Below are 16,464 nucleotides of genomic sequence, written 5' to 3'. Positions count from 1 at the left end.
GGTAGAATAGACTGTTTAAAGGTGAAACCCATTATGCAAGAGCAGTTTAGAACAGAGGAGATTAACCCAGCTGTGTCTGCTGGAGCCGTCCCCATTTGCTGTGTTTGCCTGGGAGAGAATGAAGGCATCTCACGGTAGGAGCCTGCAAAGGTCATATTGTGGCTCCACACGCTGTCACCACATGCATCTTACTGAAATCGCTGACTCCTCTCAATCAGCAACTGGGAAACATTTTTCTCTTCTAGATTTGGTTGCTATGCTCTGATGAGGGCATATTTAAACAGGCTGCCAGGGACAGTTTACCAAATTTATTGAGAAAAAAAAACCCTATACATACCCGGAAATATGAAATAATCATGAATTATTTGAAATATATACTGTTGCCTTTAGCAAATAAACTAAGAAAATAAGCACGTTGCCAACTGTAGATATGAACATTCAAAGCTGCGATACCGTGAAGAGAGGATCCTGCGCTGACCTGAGTTGCCCTGCACGGATCCCACTTTCCCACGACACACACGTGCAGCCACACCCATCCACGCCATCCATTCCTGCCGTGCGTCAGCTGTGCTGCTTCCACACACACGTGATCTCATCCAACAGGTCCGGGGTGGTGGCTGCTCCATTGTGGCTCTCTGCTCCTCTGCTCCAAATGTCATGATGTCACATTCATAGAGCAACCTCTGTCAAGGCCTCAGGGGAGCCCCCCAGGCTGATTTCCGTGCTCCTCACTTTATTCCAGAATCGCTCAACATCAAGTCCTGTCATCCGATGCAACTTCTCTGGGACAGACCCTGGGGCCCCTGCCCGAGCCCTTGCAGACTCAGCCAACAGAGTCCCCGTGTCCTGTTCTCCCCAGGAGGACACCAGCCTTCTTTGCCATAATGTCCATGTTCCTCACCCTCACGCTGAGTGACCCTTCTCCTGTGGCCACCTCAGGGCCACCCACAGTGTCCTGCACCACGATATGTGCTCAGCAACACCTGAGCTTGCAGCTCTCTTGGGCTTTATATAAATCAAGTGTGTTTTAGCGCTGTAGGAATTTAGAATTAAAAATGCTCTAAAGAAGTGAAATCAACAAAGTTACTCTAAATGACCAGTAGTCACATCTCTCCTGCTGGTCCTGTCCCTTCCTCCACACTCCCTGATGTGCCGTGTGGCGTTAGCACCTTCCTGTCTGACCCTATAGCCATTTCATAGGCAGGGACTGGACAAGGTGGCAAAGCCTCTTTAACTGTTTCCTACTTACAATGATGACACATCTGTGTGTACAGGTAGATGTGGAGATAACTCAAGAATGGAAATTTCTTCATAAGATGGATGTTGTGCATAATTTTTGACAAGTATCTCCCATGATGAAGAGTAATGTATGCAAGAAACCTTTTGTGAATCCCATGTGACTTGGACAGAAATCCTTGTTCAATACATGACCCTGGTTCCCTCTTGATGACGGTGGGTGTGAGAGTAAAACCAGGGGACGAGTTTGCTCTCCACAGGAAGGAGGGGGACACAGGAGAGGGCAGTCAGGAGGAGCAGAGGGGGGAGGATGAGGAGGCTCCTGGACAAAGGACCACCTGGGGCAGGCACTTCACACAGGAGGATTCAACTGCAGGGTGCTGTGTCATCATGTGGAGCCATGAAGATAGCAGTCACAAGGACCTGGATGCCACCACAGAGAGCTCAGCACATTCAGGTTCCACCTGCAGGTCTCCCCGATGCCACAGCTGTTGAAGGTGACTCTGTGAGAGTCTCAGTGGACACGTCCCACTCTGACCAATCACTCTCATTCTCTCAGCTACTAATGGCCACTTGCATTTCCAACGTGAGTCCAGGCCCAGGTGACAGCAGGAGGGTCCCAGCAGTGGTGGGTGACACAGTCCCATCAATGTTTCCCCGGTCCCACAGGAGCCACAGCCTGGGCCACACCCGAGCTCCAGGTAAAGGGCCTGAGCCCCGGGATTTAGGCACGGAGACCACACCCTCCATTTTCTTGGAGAAGAAGGAGAAGACGAAGATGTGAAAAATAGAACCTAGGGAGAAACAAAACAGACTTGCAGAAAAAAATAGAACCGAATTAGTTCTGCATCAGGAATGTTTAGTTTTAAATGAGTAGATTAAAATTCGAAACCGTTAGGTTTTATGAGACACTGACCCTGCCCAGGTCCCTGCATGTCCCAATCTGAATCCCAAAGACTGTCCCACTCAGGGAGTCCCACTGACGTCTGTGCTGAGTCTGGTTGGAAAATGCGCAGCAGGTTCCCCTGGGCTCCCTGAGGCCTCTGACCCCTGTGACAACCGCAGGGTCACTTCTGCCCACATGAGTGACGTTCTGCCTTGTGTGCAGGTGACAATGTGTTCATTTACTACAACAAGACGCTTCTAATTCAGACACTACAGGGACGAGCACACAGGCACGAAAGAAGATAAGTCCCAGGATAAAATTTCTAGAGAAGAGGCCACAAACTCTGACAGGAAATGAACCATTATTGTCCTCTGGGCTGACTCTGCTCCCGTGTCTTGGGCGCCCCCTGGCGGCCCCGCGCGTCCCCGCAGGAGGTTTGTGTCTGGGCTCACACTGATGTCCCCTCACTGTGTCTCTCGCACAGTAGTACAGGGCCGTGTCCTCGGCTCTCAGACTGTTCATTTGCAGAGACAGCGTGTTCTTGCCGTTGTCTCTGGAGATGGTGAATCGGCCCTTCACGGCGTCTGCGTAGTATTGCTTACTTCCATCATACCATATAACTGCCACCCACTCCAGCCCCTTCCCTGGAGCCTGGCGGACCCAGCTCATGGCATAGCTGCTGAAGGTGAATCCGGAGGCTGCACAGGAGAGTCTCAGGGACCCCCCAGGCTGGACCAAGCCTCCCCCAGACTCCACCAGCTGCACCTCACACTGGACACCTGCAAACACAGACACATCCTGGTCAGAAACTGCCACACACACCCCTGTTTCTCTCACTCACATCCACTCACACACCCAATATCTCTAGTTCTCCATGAATTACCTTGTAACAGAGCAACAAGGAAAACCCAGCACAGCCCAGAGACCATAGTGAGTGTCTGTGTTCAGTGCTGATCACTGAATGGGGACACCTGGGAATGCCGGGGCTGGGGCTCCTGTCCCAGAGCTGCAGGGTTAGGGCTGGGCTGGTTTTCATTAGCACAGGAGGGCCCTATTTGCATGTCCCCTGCTATATAGCAAGCCCTGGGTGGGACAGCTGAGGGAGGCAGTGCCCAGATCACAAGTGAGTGTCTGGGGGGATGTGTTTTTATGCACTAGACTTTCATGGTGGCCCAGGTGTGAACACTGGAAATGGAAGTGAAAGTCACTCACAGTAGGAATGTTTCAGTGAAAGTTCATGTAATGATCGAAAATTAATTAACTTTATACAAAGAAAAGTTAGTCATTGAATATGCTGATCCTATGCTGTGACCCATGCCTGTAACACATCACTTTGGGAGGCCACAGTAGGAGAGTCACTTTAGGGCGAGTGTTTGAGGCCAACCTGGCTGTCAGCCCAGTGAGACAATGTTTTATACGTATATATTCCTCACCCGACCACTGTGGCTGCACCTGTAGTCCCAGACACTTGGGTGGCTGAGGCAGTGGGATCACTTGTGCCCATTACTTTGAGGTTGCAGTGAGCTATGATGATGACGGTGTTCTGTAGCCTAGGTGGGATAACATGACCCTCTTTCCAAAAGAACAAAGAAGAAGAAAAAAACAGAAAAAGAAAGGAAAATATTTATGTCAGTTTCCAGTAATTTTATGCGATATAATGGTCAGTCTCATCATTGTAGCATTTATGCCCATCAGGAATTCGTGTGCATGTGGGTGGGTGACAGAGTTCTAGTCACGGAGGCAGGAGAGAGTCTCTGTTGTGACCTTGCTGATCCTTCAGGGGAAAGTTCAGAAAGGTGTCCTCTCTCTTCCACCCTTGTCCTATCTGCGTGACCCTGAAAACACTGTCACCATCCACACAAGACGGGCCCGGGGGATGAAGCGGACGTTTTCTGCATATCAGTGTGAAACGTTGAGACAAGAAGCTCCTTGGGTGCATGAGCTTTTGAAATTGGCAAAGATGGAGCCACTCACATCCCGCTTCTTGTTTCATTAGGTTATGATTTTCATTATTGTTTTGTTATTTCGTGTTGCCTTTACTTTTTGCTAAAATAGCCAGATATGATGGTCTAGAGGCATTAAAACCCAAAGTACCTGATTTCCTAGTCAGGAGCCCCAGCTGAGGTGAACAGTGGCGTGCGGTTCACCGTGTGCTAGGACACGGGGCTGAAAGCTAAGAGTGCGCACAGAGCTGTTTTGTCTGCATCAGCGAAAAGTTCTGTGTATTCCCTGGATGAGATGTTCATGGAGACCCTTGAGAGAATATTATTTGTTGATCAATCACACTTCAGTAATAAAACTGGAAATTATTAAACAGAGTTTCATATCATGGAAGCAAAGTTTCCATTACAATGTTGTGCTCAACTGGAGGTAAAATCAGCCCATGTGGGAGAAGACATTTCTCTTTTTAGTGCTTGCCAATTGGCAAACAAACTTGGATTGAATTGGAATGCTTTTAGAGTAGTACATGAACTTGGGATATTTTGCAAACAAAAGGGTTTCTCAAAAGTTCTGGAAAACCTATCAAAATGAACAAAAAGCTAAGGAACTTCTAGATAGACTTCTAAATCCTAGAGAACCAACTAAAGTAAACAGGAATCATGCAAAAAAAAACAGAATGCGGGGTTAAACAAGTGTTGTAGGATGCCATTACCCAGAACAAGCAGACTAAACCAAGTTTGTGATGCCATCTAAGCTTGTGAGGGATCACCACTGCTCATGTAACACACTGTCCACTCATTGGAAATATTTTGAAAATGTTTATCCAATTAACATTATGAAATTTGAATGTCACAGTTTCAAGCAATTCTTGAACTCCTTCGCCATTCTACCATGAGCACTTGCTTACAGCATTGTGGTCCAGTCCCTCAAGGACACATCAGTTGTTACCCTATGACTTGGTAGCAACTTAACAAACATTTAGATTTTCCCACAACTACTAGCATTTTCCCTATTGCATGTGAGAGTAAACAATTTTGAAAGCAGTTCATGCATTATAGACACTCCTATCACCACAGATTCAGGCTCCTTTTACTGCATCTTTTTAGCAGTCTCTCATCATGTTCCACCAGGACATAGTGTGTGTTGGAGAAACATCAGGAAAATACTGGCCTTGAGCCATACTGGAACAAATATTATTAAGGACTTTAACGGAAACACAGCAGTACCATTCCAGGGAGGCAACCCTCAGGTTAATAATTCACAATGACTCCATCAGTTCAGAATTCTAGACACTTGGCAGTCTACTGTGGTAGAGAATTTCAAACCGAGCATCCCTATAGAACCTGTGAACATTCTGGTATTTTGAAACCCAGAGCTGACCCAGGGCCTTCAGGATAAGCCGATGAGCTTGGACAGTGAAAAGATTTCACCCATGATACTGGACCAAGACCAAGAGATCGGACCTGTCTAACTCCTCCTCCTACTCATACTCATTAGTACTATGATTTGTTCATACTAATGAAATGTCTTCTTTTTTCCTGCTGACCTCATTGTTTTCCACCCATAATGACTTTTGACTGCTTTTCAAAAAAAATTTAAAAATATTTAATAGTTGTAGAGTGGAATAAGAAGTCAGATTCTCCTAGCTGGTGTCTGTCCGCTGACAACTGAAGGCCCATCCTTCGTCTTCCCTGTTTGCCCCACTCATGGGAATCCCAGGGAGGAATCACAGGTGCTTTCTCACCAGATGGCTGTCACAGGCCCAGACCCCAGCAGACCTCCCTGCCCAACCAGGGAACTGTTGTGGAAACGTGAGCCCGTCTCCCTTCCTGCCCTACGAAGCCACTTGGGACTGTGTTGAGGGGCCTGCCCTGCTCTGCAGACACCTCAGTAGTGGAGAGACTAACCCTTCCCGTGTCCCCTCAGTGTGTGTGTGTGTGTGTGTGTGTGAGTGTGTGTGTCTGTGCCTGCCTGTGTGTGCAGGTGTCTAACACCATCAGAGCCAACATCGGCACTACATGTCGGTGGGTCCCTCTGCCCTCGAATCCTGTCAGATAGAATCCATGTTGGGAGCCTGGTGCTGGGACACGGAGCCCCACGGGGTCCTCGTGCTCTTGCTTAGGACGCTGACTCCGTCTGCCCCTGACGTCCCGTAGGCGCTTTATCCTGCTTGCCGGCTGGAAGGGACGTTTCCCTCTGTGTGCTGTGCTGCATCGCGCTGTCCAGGAAAGAATCTTTTATTAATTTTCGGACTTAATGAGAAGTGTTGATAATTAATGTACATTGGGGAAAAGAGAAAGTCCCTGGAAGCCACTGTCTGCCTTTTGTGCAGGTGAGAATATTTTCTCTCATTACCACAAACACATCTAACTCAGAGACTGCAGAGGGAAACACAGAACCGTGAATTCAGAGACGTTCCCCAGAGGAAACCGCTTTATGGAGAGGAAGCCACGACCCCGAGAGGAAACCAGCCCTCACCCTCCACCTGCACCTGCCCTGGGCTGACTCTGCTCCCGTGTCTTGGGCGCCCCCTGGCGGCCCCGCGCTGCCCCGCAGGAGGTTTGTGTCTGGGCTCACACTGATGTCCCCTCACTGTGTCTCTGGCACAGTAGTACAGGGCCGTGTCCTCGGCTCTCAGACTGTTCATTTGCAGAGACAGCGTGTTCTTGCCGTTGTCTCTGGAGATGGTGAATCGGCCCTTCACGGCGTCTGCGTAGCTTGTGCTGCTACCACTAGGACTACTAATGTATGAGACCCACTGCAGCCACTTCCCTGGAGCCTGGCGGACCCAGCTCATGTCATAGCTGCTGAAGGTGAATCCAGAGGCTGCACAGGAGAGTCTCAGGGACCCCCCAGGCTGGACCAAGCCTCCCCCAGACTCCACCAGCTGCACCTCACACTGGACACCTGCAAACACAGACACATCCTGGTCACAAACTGCCACACACACCCCTGTTTCTCTCACTCACATCCACTCACACACCCAATATCTCTAGTTCTCCATGAATTACCTTGTAACAGAGCAACAAGGAAAACCCAGCGCAGCCCAGACTCCATGGTGAGTGTCTGTGTTCAATGTTGATCACTGAATGGGGACACCTGGGAATGCCGGGGCTGGGGCTCCTGTCCCAGAGCTGCAGGGTGAGGGCTGGGCTGGTTTTCATCAGCAGAGGGAGGGCCCTATTTGCATGTCCCCTGCTATATAGCAAGCTCTTGTTGGGACAGCTGAAGGAGGGCAGGGCACAGAGAAGTGGTGAGTGTCTTGCGGGGACGTGTTTTTATGCACTAGACTCTCATGGAGGCCCAGTTTTGAACATTGGAAATGGAAATGAAACTCAATCACAGTAGGAATGTTTCAGTGAAAGTTCAGGTAATGATCGAAAACTAATTAATTTTAGGTTAAGAAAGGTTAGTTATTGAATACGGTCATGTGCTGTGACCCATGCCTGTAACCCATCACTTTGGGAGGCCACAGTAGGAGTGTCACTTCACGCAGAGAGTTTGAGGCCAGCCTGGCTGGCAGCGCAGTGAGACAATGTCATATATATATATGTATTATATATATTTCACCCAACCACTGTGGGTGCACCTGTAGTCCCAGACACTTGGGTGGCTGAGGCAGTGGGATCACTTGTGCCCATTACTTTGAGGTTGAAGTGAGCTATGATGATGACACTGTTCTGTAGGTACGTGGCATAACATGACCCTCTTTCCAAAAGGACAAAGAAAATGAAAAAAACAGAAAAAGAAAAGAGAATATTTATGTCAGTTTCCAGTAATTTTATGTGATAAAATGGTCAGCGTCATCATTGTAGCATTTATGCCCATCAGGAATTCGTGTGCATGTGGGCGGGTGACAGAGTTCTAGCCACGGAGGCAGGAGAAATTCTCTGTTGTGACCTTGCTGATCCTTCAGGGGAAAGTTCAGAAAGGTGTCCTCTCTCTTCCACCCTTGTCCTGTCTGCGTGACCCTCAAAACACTCTCACCATCCACACAAGAGGGGCCTGGGGGATGAAGCGGACGTTTTCTGCATATCAGTGTGAAACGTTGAGACAAGAAGCTCCTTGGGTGCATGAGCTTTTGAAATCGGCAACGATGGAGCCACTCACATCCCGCTTCTTGTTTCATTAGGTTATGATTTTCCTTATTGTTTCGTTATTTCATGTTGCCTTTACTTTTTGCTAAAATAGCCAGATATGATGGTCTAGAGGCATTAAAACCAAAAGTACCTGATTTCCTAGTCAGGAGCCCCAGCTGAGGTGAACAGTGGCGTGCGGTTCACTGTGTGCTAGGACACGGGGCTGAAAGCTAAGTGTGGACACAGAGCTGTTTTGTCTGCATCAGCGAAAAGTTCTGTGTATTCCTTGGATGAGATGCTCATGGAGACCCTTGAGACTATATTATTTGTTCATCAATCACACTTCAGTAATAAACCTGGATGTTATTAAGCAGTGATTCATATTATGTAGGAAAAGTTTCCATTACAATGTTGTGCTCAACTGGAAGTAAAATTACCCCATGTGGCAGAAGTCGTTGCCCTTCTTGGTGCTTGTCAATTACCCAAAATCCGGGATTTAAAGCATATGTTTTTAAAATAGTACATGAACTTCGGATATTTTGCAAACAAAAGGGTTTCTCAAAAGTTCTGGAAAACCTATCAAAATGAACAAAAAACTAAGGAATTTCTAGATAGAATTCTAAATCCTAGAGATCCAACTAAAGTAAATAGAAATCATGCAAAAAAATAACATGGGGGTGAAACAAGTGTTGTAGGAGGTCATTACCGAGAACAAGCAGCCTAAATTTAGTCTGTGATGCTGTCTAACCTTGTGAGGCATCACCACTGCTCACGTAACACACCATCCACTCATTGGAAATATTTTGTAAATGTTGAAAATGTTTATCCAATTAGCATTATGAAATTTGCATATCACAGTTTTAAGCAATTCTTGAAATCCTTCACCAGTCTACCATGAGCACTAGCTTACAGCATTGTGGTCCAGTCCCTCAAGGACACATCAGTTGTTACCCTATGACTTGGTAGCAACTTAACAAACATTTAGATTTTACCACAACTACTAGCATTTTCCCTATTGCCTGTGAGAGTAAAGAATTTTGAAAGCAGTTCATGCATTATAGACACTCTTATCACCACAGATTCAGGGTCCTTTTACTACATCTTTTTAGCAGTCTCTCAGCACCTTCAACCAGGACATAGTGTGTGTTGGAGAAACATCAAGAAAATACTGGCCTTGAGCCATACTGGACCAAATATTATTAAGGACTTTAAGGGAAACACAGCAGTGCAATTACAGGGAGGAATCCATCGGGTTCATATTTCACAATGACAGCATCAGTTGAGAATTCCAGACACTTGGAAGGCTGCTGTGGTAGAGAAAGTCAAACTGAGCATCCCTGTAGAACCTGGGAAGCTTCTGGTAATTTGCAGCCCACAGCTGACACAAGGCCTTCAGGATAAGCTGATGACCTTGTACAGTGAAAAGCTTCCACCATGACGTTGGACCAAGACCCTGTCTAACTCCTCCTCCTGCTCATCCCCATTAGTACTCTGAGTTGTTCAAACTAATGAAATGTCTTCTAGTTTTTGGCAGACCTCATTGTTTTCCACCCATAATGGCCTTTGCCTGCTTTTCAAACAAAAATTTAAAAATATTTAATAATTGTTGAGTGGAATAAAGTCAATGTCTCTTAGCTGGTGTCTGTCCGCTGACATCTGAAGGCCCATCCTTCGTCTTCCCTGTTTGCTCCACTCATGGGAATCCCAGGGAAGAATCACAGGTGCTTTCTCACCAGATGGCTGTCACAGGCCCACACCCCACAAGACCCTCCCTGCCCCACCAGGGAACTGTTGTGGAAAACTGAGCCCGTCTCCCTTCCTGCCCTACGAAGCCACTTGGGACTGTGTTGAGGGGCCTGCCCTGCTCTGCAGACACCTCAGTAGTGGAGAGACTAACCCTTCCCGTGTCCACTCAGCGTGTGTGTGTGTGTGTGTGTGTGTGTCTGTGCCTGCCTGTGTGTGCAGGTGTCTAACACCATCAGAGCCAACATCTGCACTACATGTCGGTGGGTCCCTCTGCCCTCGAATCCTGTCAGATAGAATCCATGTTGGGAGCCTGGTGCTGGGACACGGAGCCCCACGGGGTCCTCCTGCTCTTGCTTAGGACGGTGACTCCGTCTGCCCCTGACATACCGTAGGCACTTTATCCTGCTTGCCGGCTGGAAGGGACGTTTCCCTCTGTGTGCTGTGCTGCATCGTGCTGTCCAGGAAAGAATCTTTTATTGATTTTCTGACTCATTGAGAAGTGTTGATCATTAATGTCCATTTGGGGAAAAGAGAAAGTCCCTGGAAGCCACTGTCTGCCTTTTGAGCAGGTGACAATATCTTCTCTCATTACCACAAACATATCTAACTCAGAGACTGCAGAGGGAAGCACAGAACCGTGAATTCAGAGAAGTTCCCCAGAGGAACCCGCTTTCTGGAGAGGAAGCCACGACCCCGAGAGGAAACCAGCCCTCACCCTCCACCTGCACCTGCCCTGGGCTGACTCTGCTCCTGTGTCTTGGGCGCCCCCTGGCGGCCCCGCGCTGCCCCGCAGGAGGTTTGTGTCTGGGCTCACACTGATGTCCCCTCACTGTGTCTCTGGCACAGTAGTACAGGGCCGTGTCCTCGGCTCTCAGACTGTTCATTTGCACAGAGACAGTGCTTTTGGAATCATCCCGTGAGATGGTGAATCTGCCTTTCACAGATGCAGCATATTCTGCTGTCCCACCATTAGCCTGGTTTCTAATAAAACCAACCCACTCCAGCCCCTTCCCTGGAGCCTGGCGAACCCAATACATGTAGTAATCACTGAAGGTGAATCCGGAGGCTGCACAGGAGAGTCTCAGGGACGCCCCAGGCTGGACCAAGCCTCCCCCAGACTCCACCAGCTGCACCTCACACTGGACACCTGCAAACACAGACACATCCTGGTCAGAAACTGCCACACACACCCCTGTTTCTCTCACTCACATCCACCCCCACACCCAATGTCTCTAGTTCTCCATGAATTACCTTGTAACAGAGCTACAAGGAAAATCCAGCGCAGCCCAGACTCCATGGTGAGTGTCTGTGTTCAGTGCTGATCACCGAATGGGGACACCTGGGAATGCCGGGGCTGGGGCTCCTGTCCCAGAGCTGCAGGGTGAGGGCTGGGCTGGTTTTCATCAGCAGAGGGAGGGCCCTATTTGCATGTCCCCTGCTATAAAGCTATGCCTGGGGTGGGGACCCCTGAGGCAGGGCAGGGCTGAGAGAAAAACTGTGTGACTCTACCGTGATAAATAATTAACTCCTCTTTAGTTATCTAATTTATAAACACCCAAAAACCATGTGCTGTAGGTGTCAATGTGTCATGTATTTTACGGATGTAAAAGTAACCCTAGATGCATATAAAAGTTGTGTGGTATGTCCAGGAACAGATATCCTGGAAGATTTAGGCTCAGTGTCTCGGTCTATAATCCCATCCCTGGAATGCACTGCAGAGCAGATCTGGACATGCCTGCTATTGTTTCTGGAATCTCGATTCTGTAATGAAAATATAAAGCAAACTTTTGTCTTCCTGTTTTTACTTAAATAATACGTTAAAATATTTGGAACACACAGGGTCAATGCAAAACCATTTTCAAGTACTTAATGTTTCACTTGTTTTTACCTATTTGTCCATCACTCCTTCCCTAACAAATAGTCTATTTAATTGTTCATATTTAATGAGGTATAATTGATGTACAGTTTCCTTAACGTATTTTAACTGTGCAAATTAAACATATTGTCGTCACCACCACCCTGTCGGCAATATTAAGGAAATCGGTTTATCTCACTGTTTACACCTATCCTTCTAAAATTGCTCCTTCTTTCCTCTTCCGTCCCCCTCCCTTTACCCAGGCACCTGCTAACATAGTTTATGTTACTTCCGTTTTCACTCTCTAGAATTTGTAACAGTGGAATCACGTAACAGGTGCTTTTTGCTTATTTTACTCACAGCACATTCTGTGGACGTAGCCACGCTGCAGTGTGCCTGACACAGCCGTTGCAGTCGATGTAGTGCCCTAATGCATCGTTTGCAAAAAATACTTGTTTATTAACCTACTGATTAATGTTGGGATTGTTTCCAATTCCTTGCTGTTATGGATAAAGCTTCTCTTCACCTGGGAGAAGGAGGCAGCTGAGAAAACAGCTCCTCCTCTTTTTATATCAACAACAATAACAGCAACATCATCTTCATTCACATCAACACACCTGCACGGGCCATACATTAGCACATTTTATTTAATGTTTCAGATAATGGAAGTTATATGACCTAGAACAAACCTGAAATCTGCAGAGAGACCAGGACTTGCAGGACTCTTATGCCGCGGGTGGGACTGCAAATTGATGCAACCTCTGTGGAAAAGAATTTGGAGATACCTCAAAGAGCTAAAAATGGAAATACCATTAGATCCACCAATAGCACTGTTAGGCATCTACCCAAAAGAGCAAAAGACATTCTATAATAAAGACATCTGCACCCGAATGTTTATGGCAGCACCATTCAGTATTGCAAGGATGTGGAAACAACCCACGTGTCTCTCAATTCATGAGGGCATCATTCACATTTGGTATATGTATACAGGGGAATATTACTCAATTATACGAAATGACAGTGATCTAGCACCTCTTATATTTTCCTGGATTGAGCTTGAGCCCATTATCCGCAGTGAGGTATCACAAGATTGAAGGAATAGCCTCCACATGTACTCGCCATGAAATTGGCACTAACTGATCAACACTATGGTGCTCACACGGTAGTAATATTTTCCAGGGATTAGGTGGTGAGGGGGGTAAACTCACAACTCATGGACAAGGTGAGCATTGTAGACGGGAAGGGCATGCCTCTAATCCTCACTTGGGTCAGGCAAAGACATAAAATGTAGCCAAAACATTTGTACCGTCATAGTATCCTGAAATTAAAAAAAAAAAAAGAAAAAGAACTGAAATATTCACACCATCCTCTCTTTCACTGAACATTGAAGGTGCCCAGAGGCCATGAGAGATCAGATGGAGCTTCCAGAGAGGTTTGTACATTTTCACAGCAAGGACCAGTTTGCCTACGATCTGCGTACAGACACGGACGAAAAGACAAAGAATATAAAACGTGCGGCATGCCAGTATTGTCTCCCATTCCGTAGGCTGTCTGCTCGCTCTCCTGATTGTGTCCGTGGCTGTGCAGAAGTTTATAATTTGATCATGTCCCATTTACTGATTTTTGTTGTTGCTGTGATTGCCTTTGGGGTCTGGAGGTGGACACAGTTGATGCTCTGACTCGGGTGGGAGGAAGGCAATATATGTAGCCTAAACATTTGTACCCCCGTAATATTATGAAATAAAAAAAGATATGTTAAAAATTAAATAAAAAATACAGAAAATTATACAATTTGCACAAAAGGAAATGTACCTGGGTGGGTTTTGTTGTACCGTTGCATTTAAAGATTTTATTTTATTTTAATTGAAAAATAATGCATATATTTAATCTCATAACATGTGTTTTGATATATGTATACCTTACATACTGATCAAATTAATGAAATTATCGTATTCCTCATCCAAAGTATTTATCATTTTATCATTTCTTTATTTCAAAATATTAAGGGGTACAAATATTTTGGTTGCATATAATGCCTTTGCCCCACCCGAGGCAGGACTATAGGAGTGCCCTTCCCCCACACAGTGCGCTCAACGTGCATTAGTTGTGAGTTCACCCCCCACGTCCCCACCTCTCGGGCACCCACTGAGTATTACTACCCTGTGAACACCGTAGTGTTGGTCAGTCAGCACAGATTTCCTGGTGAGCACATGCTGTGCTTGTGTTTCCATTCTTGTGATACCTCGCTTAGCAGAATGGGCTCCAGCTCATCCAGGGTAGTGCAAGAGGTGCCAGGTCACCATTGTTTTTTGTGGCTGAGTAGAACTCCATGGGATACAGATACCACGTTTTATTAATCCACTCATGTATTGTTGGGCACATGGGTAAAATTTTATTTATTTTTGATTGACAATAATTCTATATATTGAAGGGATGTGACGGGATGACCATACATGTATACATTGTGGAAGGATCAAATCAGCATAAATAGCATGTTCATCACCTCAAATGTTTGTTGTTTCTTTGTAGTGAGAATATTAAATTCCAATGTTTCAGCTATTTTTAAATATGCAATACATTATTATTAACCATGGTTATACTGTGCAATAGAACAGAGAGCAGTCTGTGAGTGACTCAATTAGAAATCCAAAATATATTAAAATAATGTATGATAAAATATAACAGGGTGTTGTCTGGCTTTTAGTCCCTTTGACAAAGGCTGTAAATATGTTACTCACTGCAGATATTCACCTATTTTTTTTTTTTTTTGACACAGAGTCTCACTTTGTTGCCTGGGCTAGAGTGAGTGCCTTAGCATCTGCCTAGCTCACAGCAACCTCAAACTCCTGGGCTTAAGCGATCCTCCTGCCTCAGCCTCCCGAGTAGCTGGGACTACAGGGATGCGCCACCGTGCCCGGCTAATTTTTTCTATATATATTTTTAGTTGGCCAGATAATTTATTTCTATTTTTAGTAGAGACAGGGTCTCGCTCAGGCTGGTCTTGAACTCCTGACCTCCAGCGATCCACCTGCCTCAGCCTCCCAGAGGGCAAACATTACAGGCATGAGCCACCGCGCCCGGCCTTCAGATATTCACCTACTGAGAATATTGCATATCCTTAATACGGAAGCACAGATTACAATTATATCTAGGTATCCCATAAAAAAATTTTGAAAAGTATCCCTATATTGTTATGGGTTTCGCCATATATAATAGGGACAAGGAGGTCCACTTCACCTTAAACACTGAAAGGATTCGCTTGCCTAAATCACCATGGAAATAGCACACATTGTCCCAAAACACTATCCTGTGGGCTTGGATGCTCTGACCCACCAAGGAGTAAGTTAAAATTAAATTATTTCATTATGACTTACTCTTAGGTATCACAAAACAAGACCCCAGGTATCATCTCCTTAGGCTGACGTAAGGTAAAATAGACTGTTCAAAGGTGAAACCCATTATGCAAGAGCAGTTTAGAACAGAGGAGATTAACCCAGCTGTGTCTGCTGGAGCCGTCCCCATTTGCTGTGTTTGCCTGGGAGAGAATGAAGGCATCTCACGGTAGGAGCCTGCAAAGGTCATATTGTGGCTCCACACGCTGTCACCACATGCATCTTACTGAAATCGCTGACTCCTCTCAATCAGCAACTGGGAAACATTTTTCTCTTGTAGATTTGGTTGCTATGCTCTGATGGGGGCATATTTAAACAGGCTGCCAGCGACAGTTTACCAAATTTATTGAGAAAAAAAACCCTATACATATCAGGAAATATGAAATAATCATGAATTATTTGAAATATATACTGTTGCCTTTAGCAAATAAACTAAGAAAATAAGCATGTTGCTAACTGTAGATATGAACATTCCGAGCTGCGATACTGTGAAGAGAGGATCCTGCGCCGACTTGAGTTGCCCTGCACGGATCCCACTTTCCGACGACACACACGTGCAGCCACACCCATCCACGCCATCCGTTCCTGCCGCGCGTCAGCTGTGCTGCTTCCACACACACATGATCTCATCCAACAGGTCCGGGGGTGGCTGCTCCATTCTGGCTCTCTGCTCCTCTGCTCCAAATGTCATGATGTCACATTCATAGAGCAACCTCTCTCAAGGCCTCAGGGGAGCCCCCCAGGCTGATTTCCCTGCTCCTCACTTTATTCCAGAATCGCTCAACATCAGGTCCTGTCATCTGATGCCACTTCTCTAGGACAGACCCTGGGGCCTCTGCCCGAGCCCTTGCAGACTCAGCCCACAGAGTCCCCGTGTCCTGTTCTCCCCAGGAGGACACCTGACTTCTTTGTCATAATGTCCATGTTCCTCACCCTCACGCTGAGTGACCCTTCTCCTGTGGCCACCTCAGGGCCACCCACAGCGTCCTGCACCACGATATGTGCTCAGCAACACCTGAGCTTGCAGCTCTCTTGGGCTTTACATAAACCAAGTGTGTTTTAATGCTGTAGGAATTTAGAATTACAAATGCTCTAAACAAGTGAAATCAACAAAGTTACTCTAAATGAGCAGTAGTCACATCTGTCCTGCTGGTCCTGTCCCTTCCTTCACACTCGCTGATGTGCCGTGTGGTGTTAGCACCTTCCTCTCTGACCCTATAGCCATTTCATAGGCAGGGACTGTACAAGGTAGCAAAGCCTCTTGGAGAGTTAACTGTTTCCTACTTATGATGAGGACACATCTGTGTGTACAGGTAGACGTGGAGATAA

At 46.5% G+C, this 16,464-nt stretch overlaps 2 protein-coding genes across 2 annotated transcripts; both read right to left on the bottom strand.

The window, feature by feature from the left end:
- Positions 1–1,791: 1,791 nt before the first annotated feature.
- On the bottom strand, positions 1,792–2,938 carry LOC123643464 (the record flags this gene model as incomplete). Its single annotated transcript, XM_045559015.1, has 2 exons — positions 1,792–2,030; positions 2,482–2,938. Coding segments are annotated over 2 exons (696 nt in total), but the record flags the coding sequence as incomplete, so codon positions are not given.
- A 3,139-nt stretch (positions 2,939–6,077) lies between these two features.
- On the bottom strand, positions 6,078–11,042 carry LOC123643456 (immunoglobulin epsilon heavy chain-like; the record flags this gene model as incomplete). The annotated part of the gene is made up of 5 exons (XM_045559002.1): positions 6,078–6,110; positions 6,419–6,441; positions 6,653–7,007; positions 10,143–10,198; positions 10,733–11,042. Coding segments are annotated over 5 exons (777 nt in total), but the record flags the coding sequence as incomplete, so codon positions are not given.
- Positions 11,043–16,464: the final 5,422 nt, after the last annotated feature.

Source organism: Lemur catta, chromosome 1 (genome assembly GCF_020740605.2).
Source record: "Lemur catta isolate mLemCat1 chromosome 1, mLemCat1.pri, whole genome shotgun sequence".
In the NCBI taxonomy this organism is placed as follows: Eukaryota; Metazoa; Chordata; class Mammalia; order Primates; family Lemuridae; genus Lemur; species Lemur catta.
Note: the sequence above shows the minus strand (reverse complement) of the source record. Positions and strands in the feature narration are given on the sequence as shown.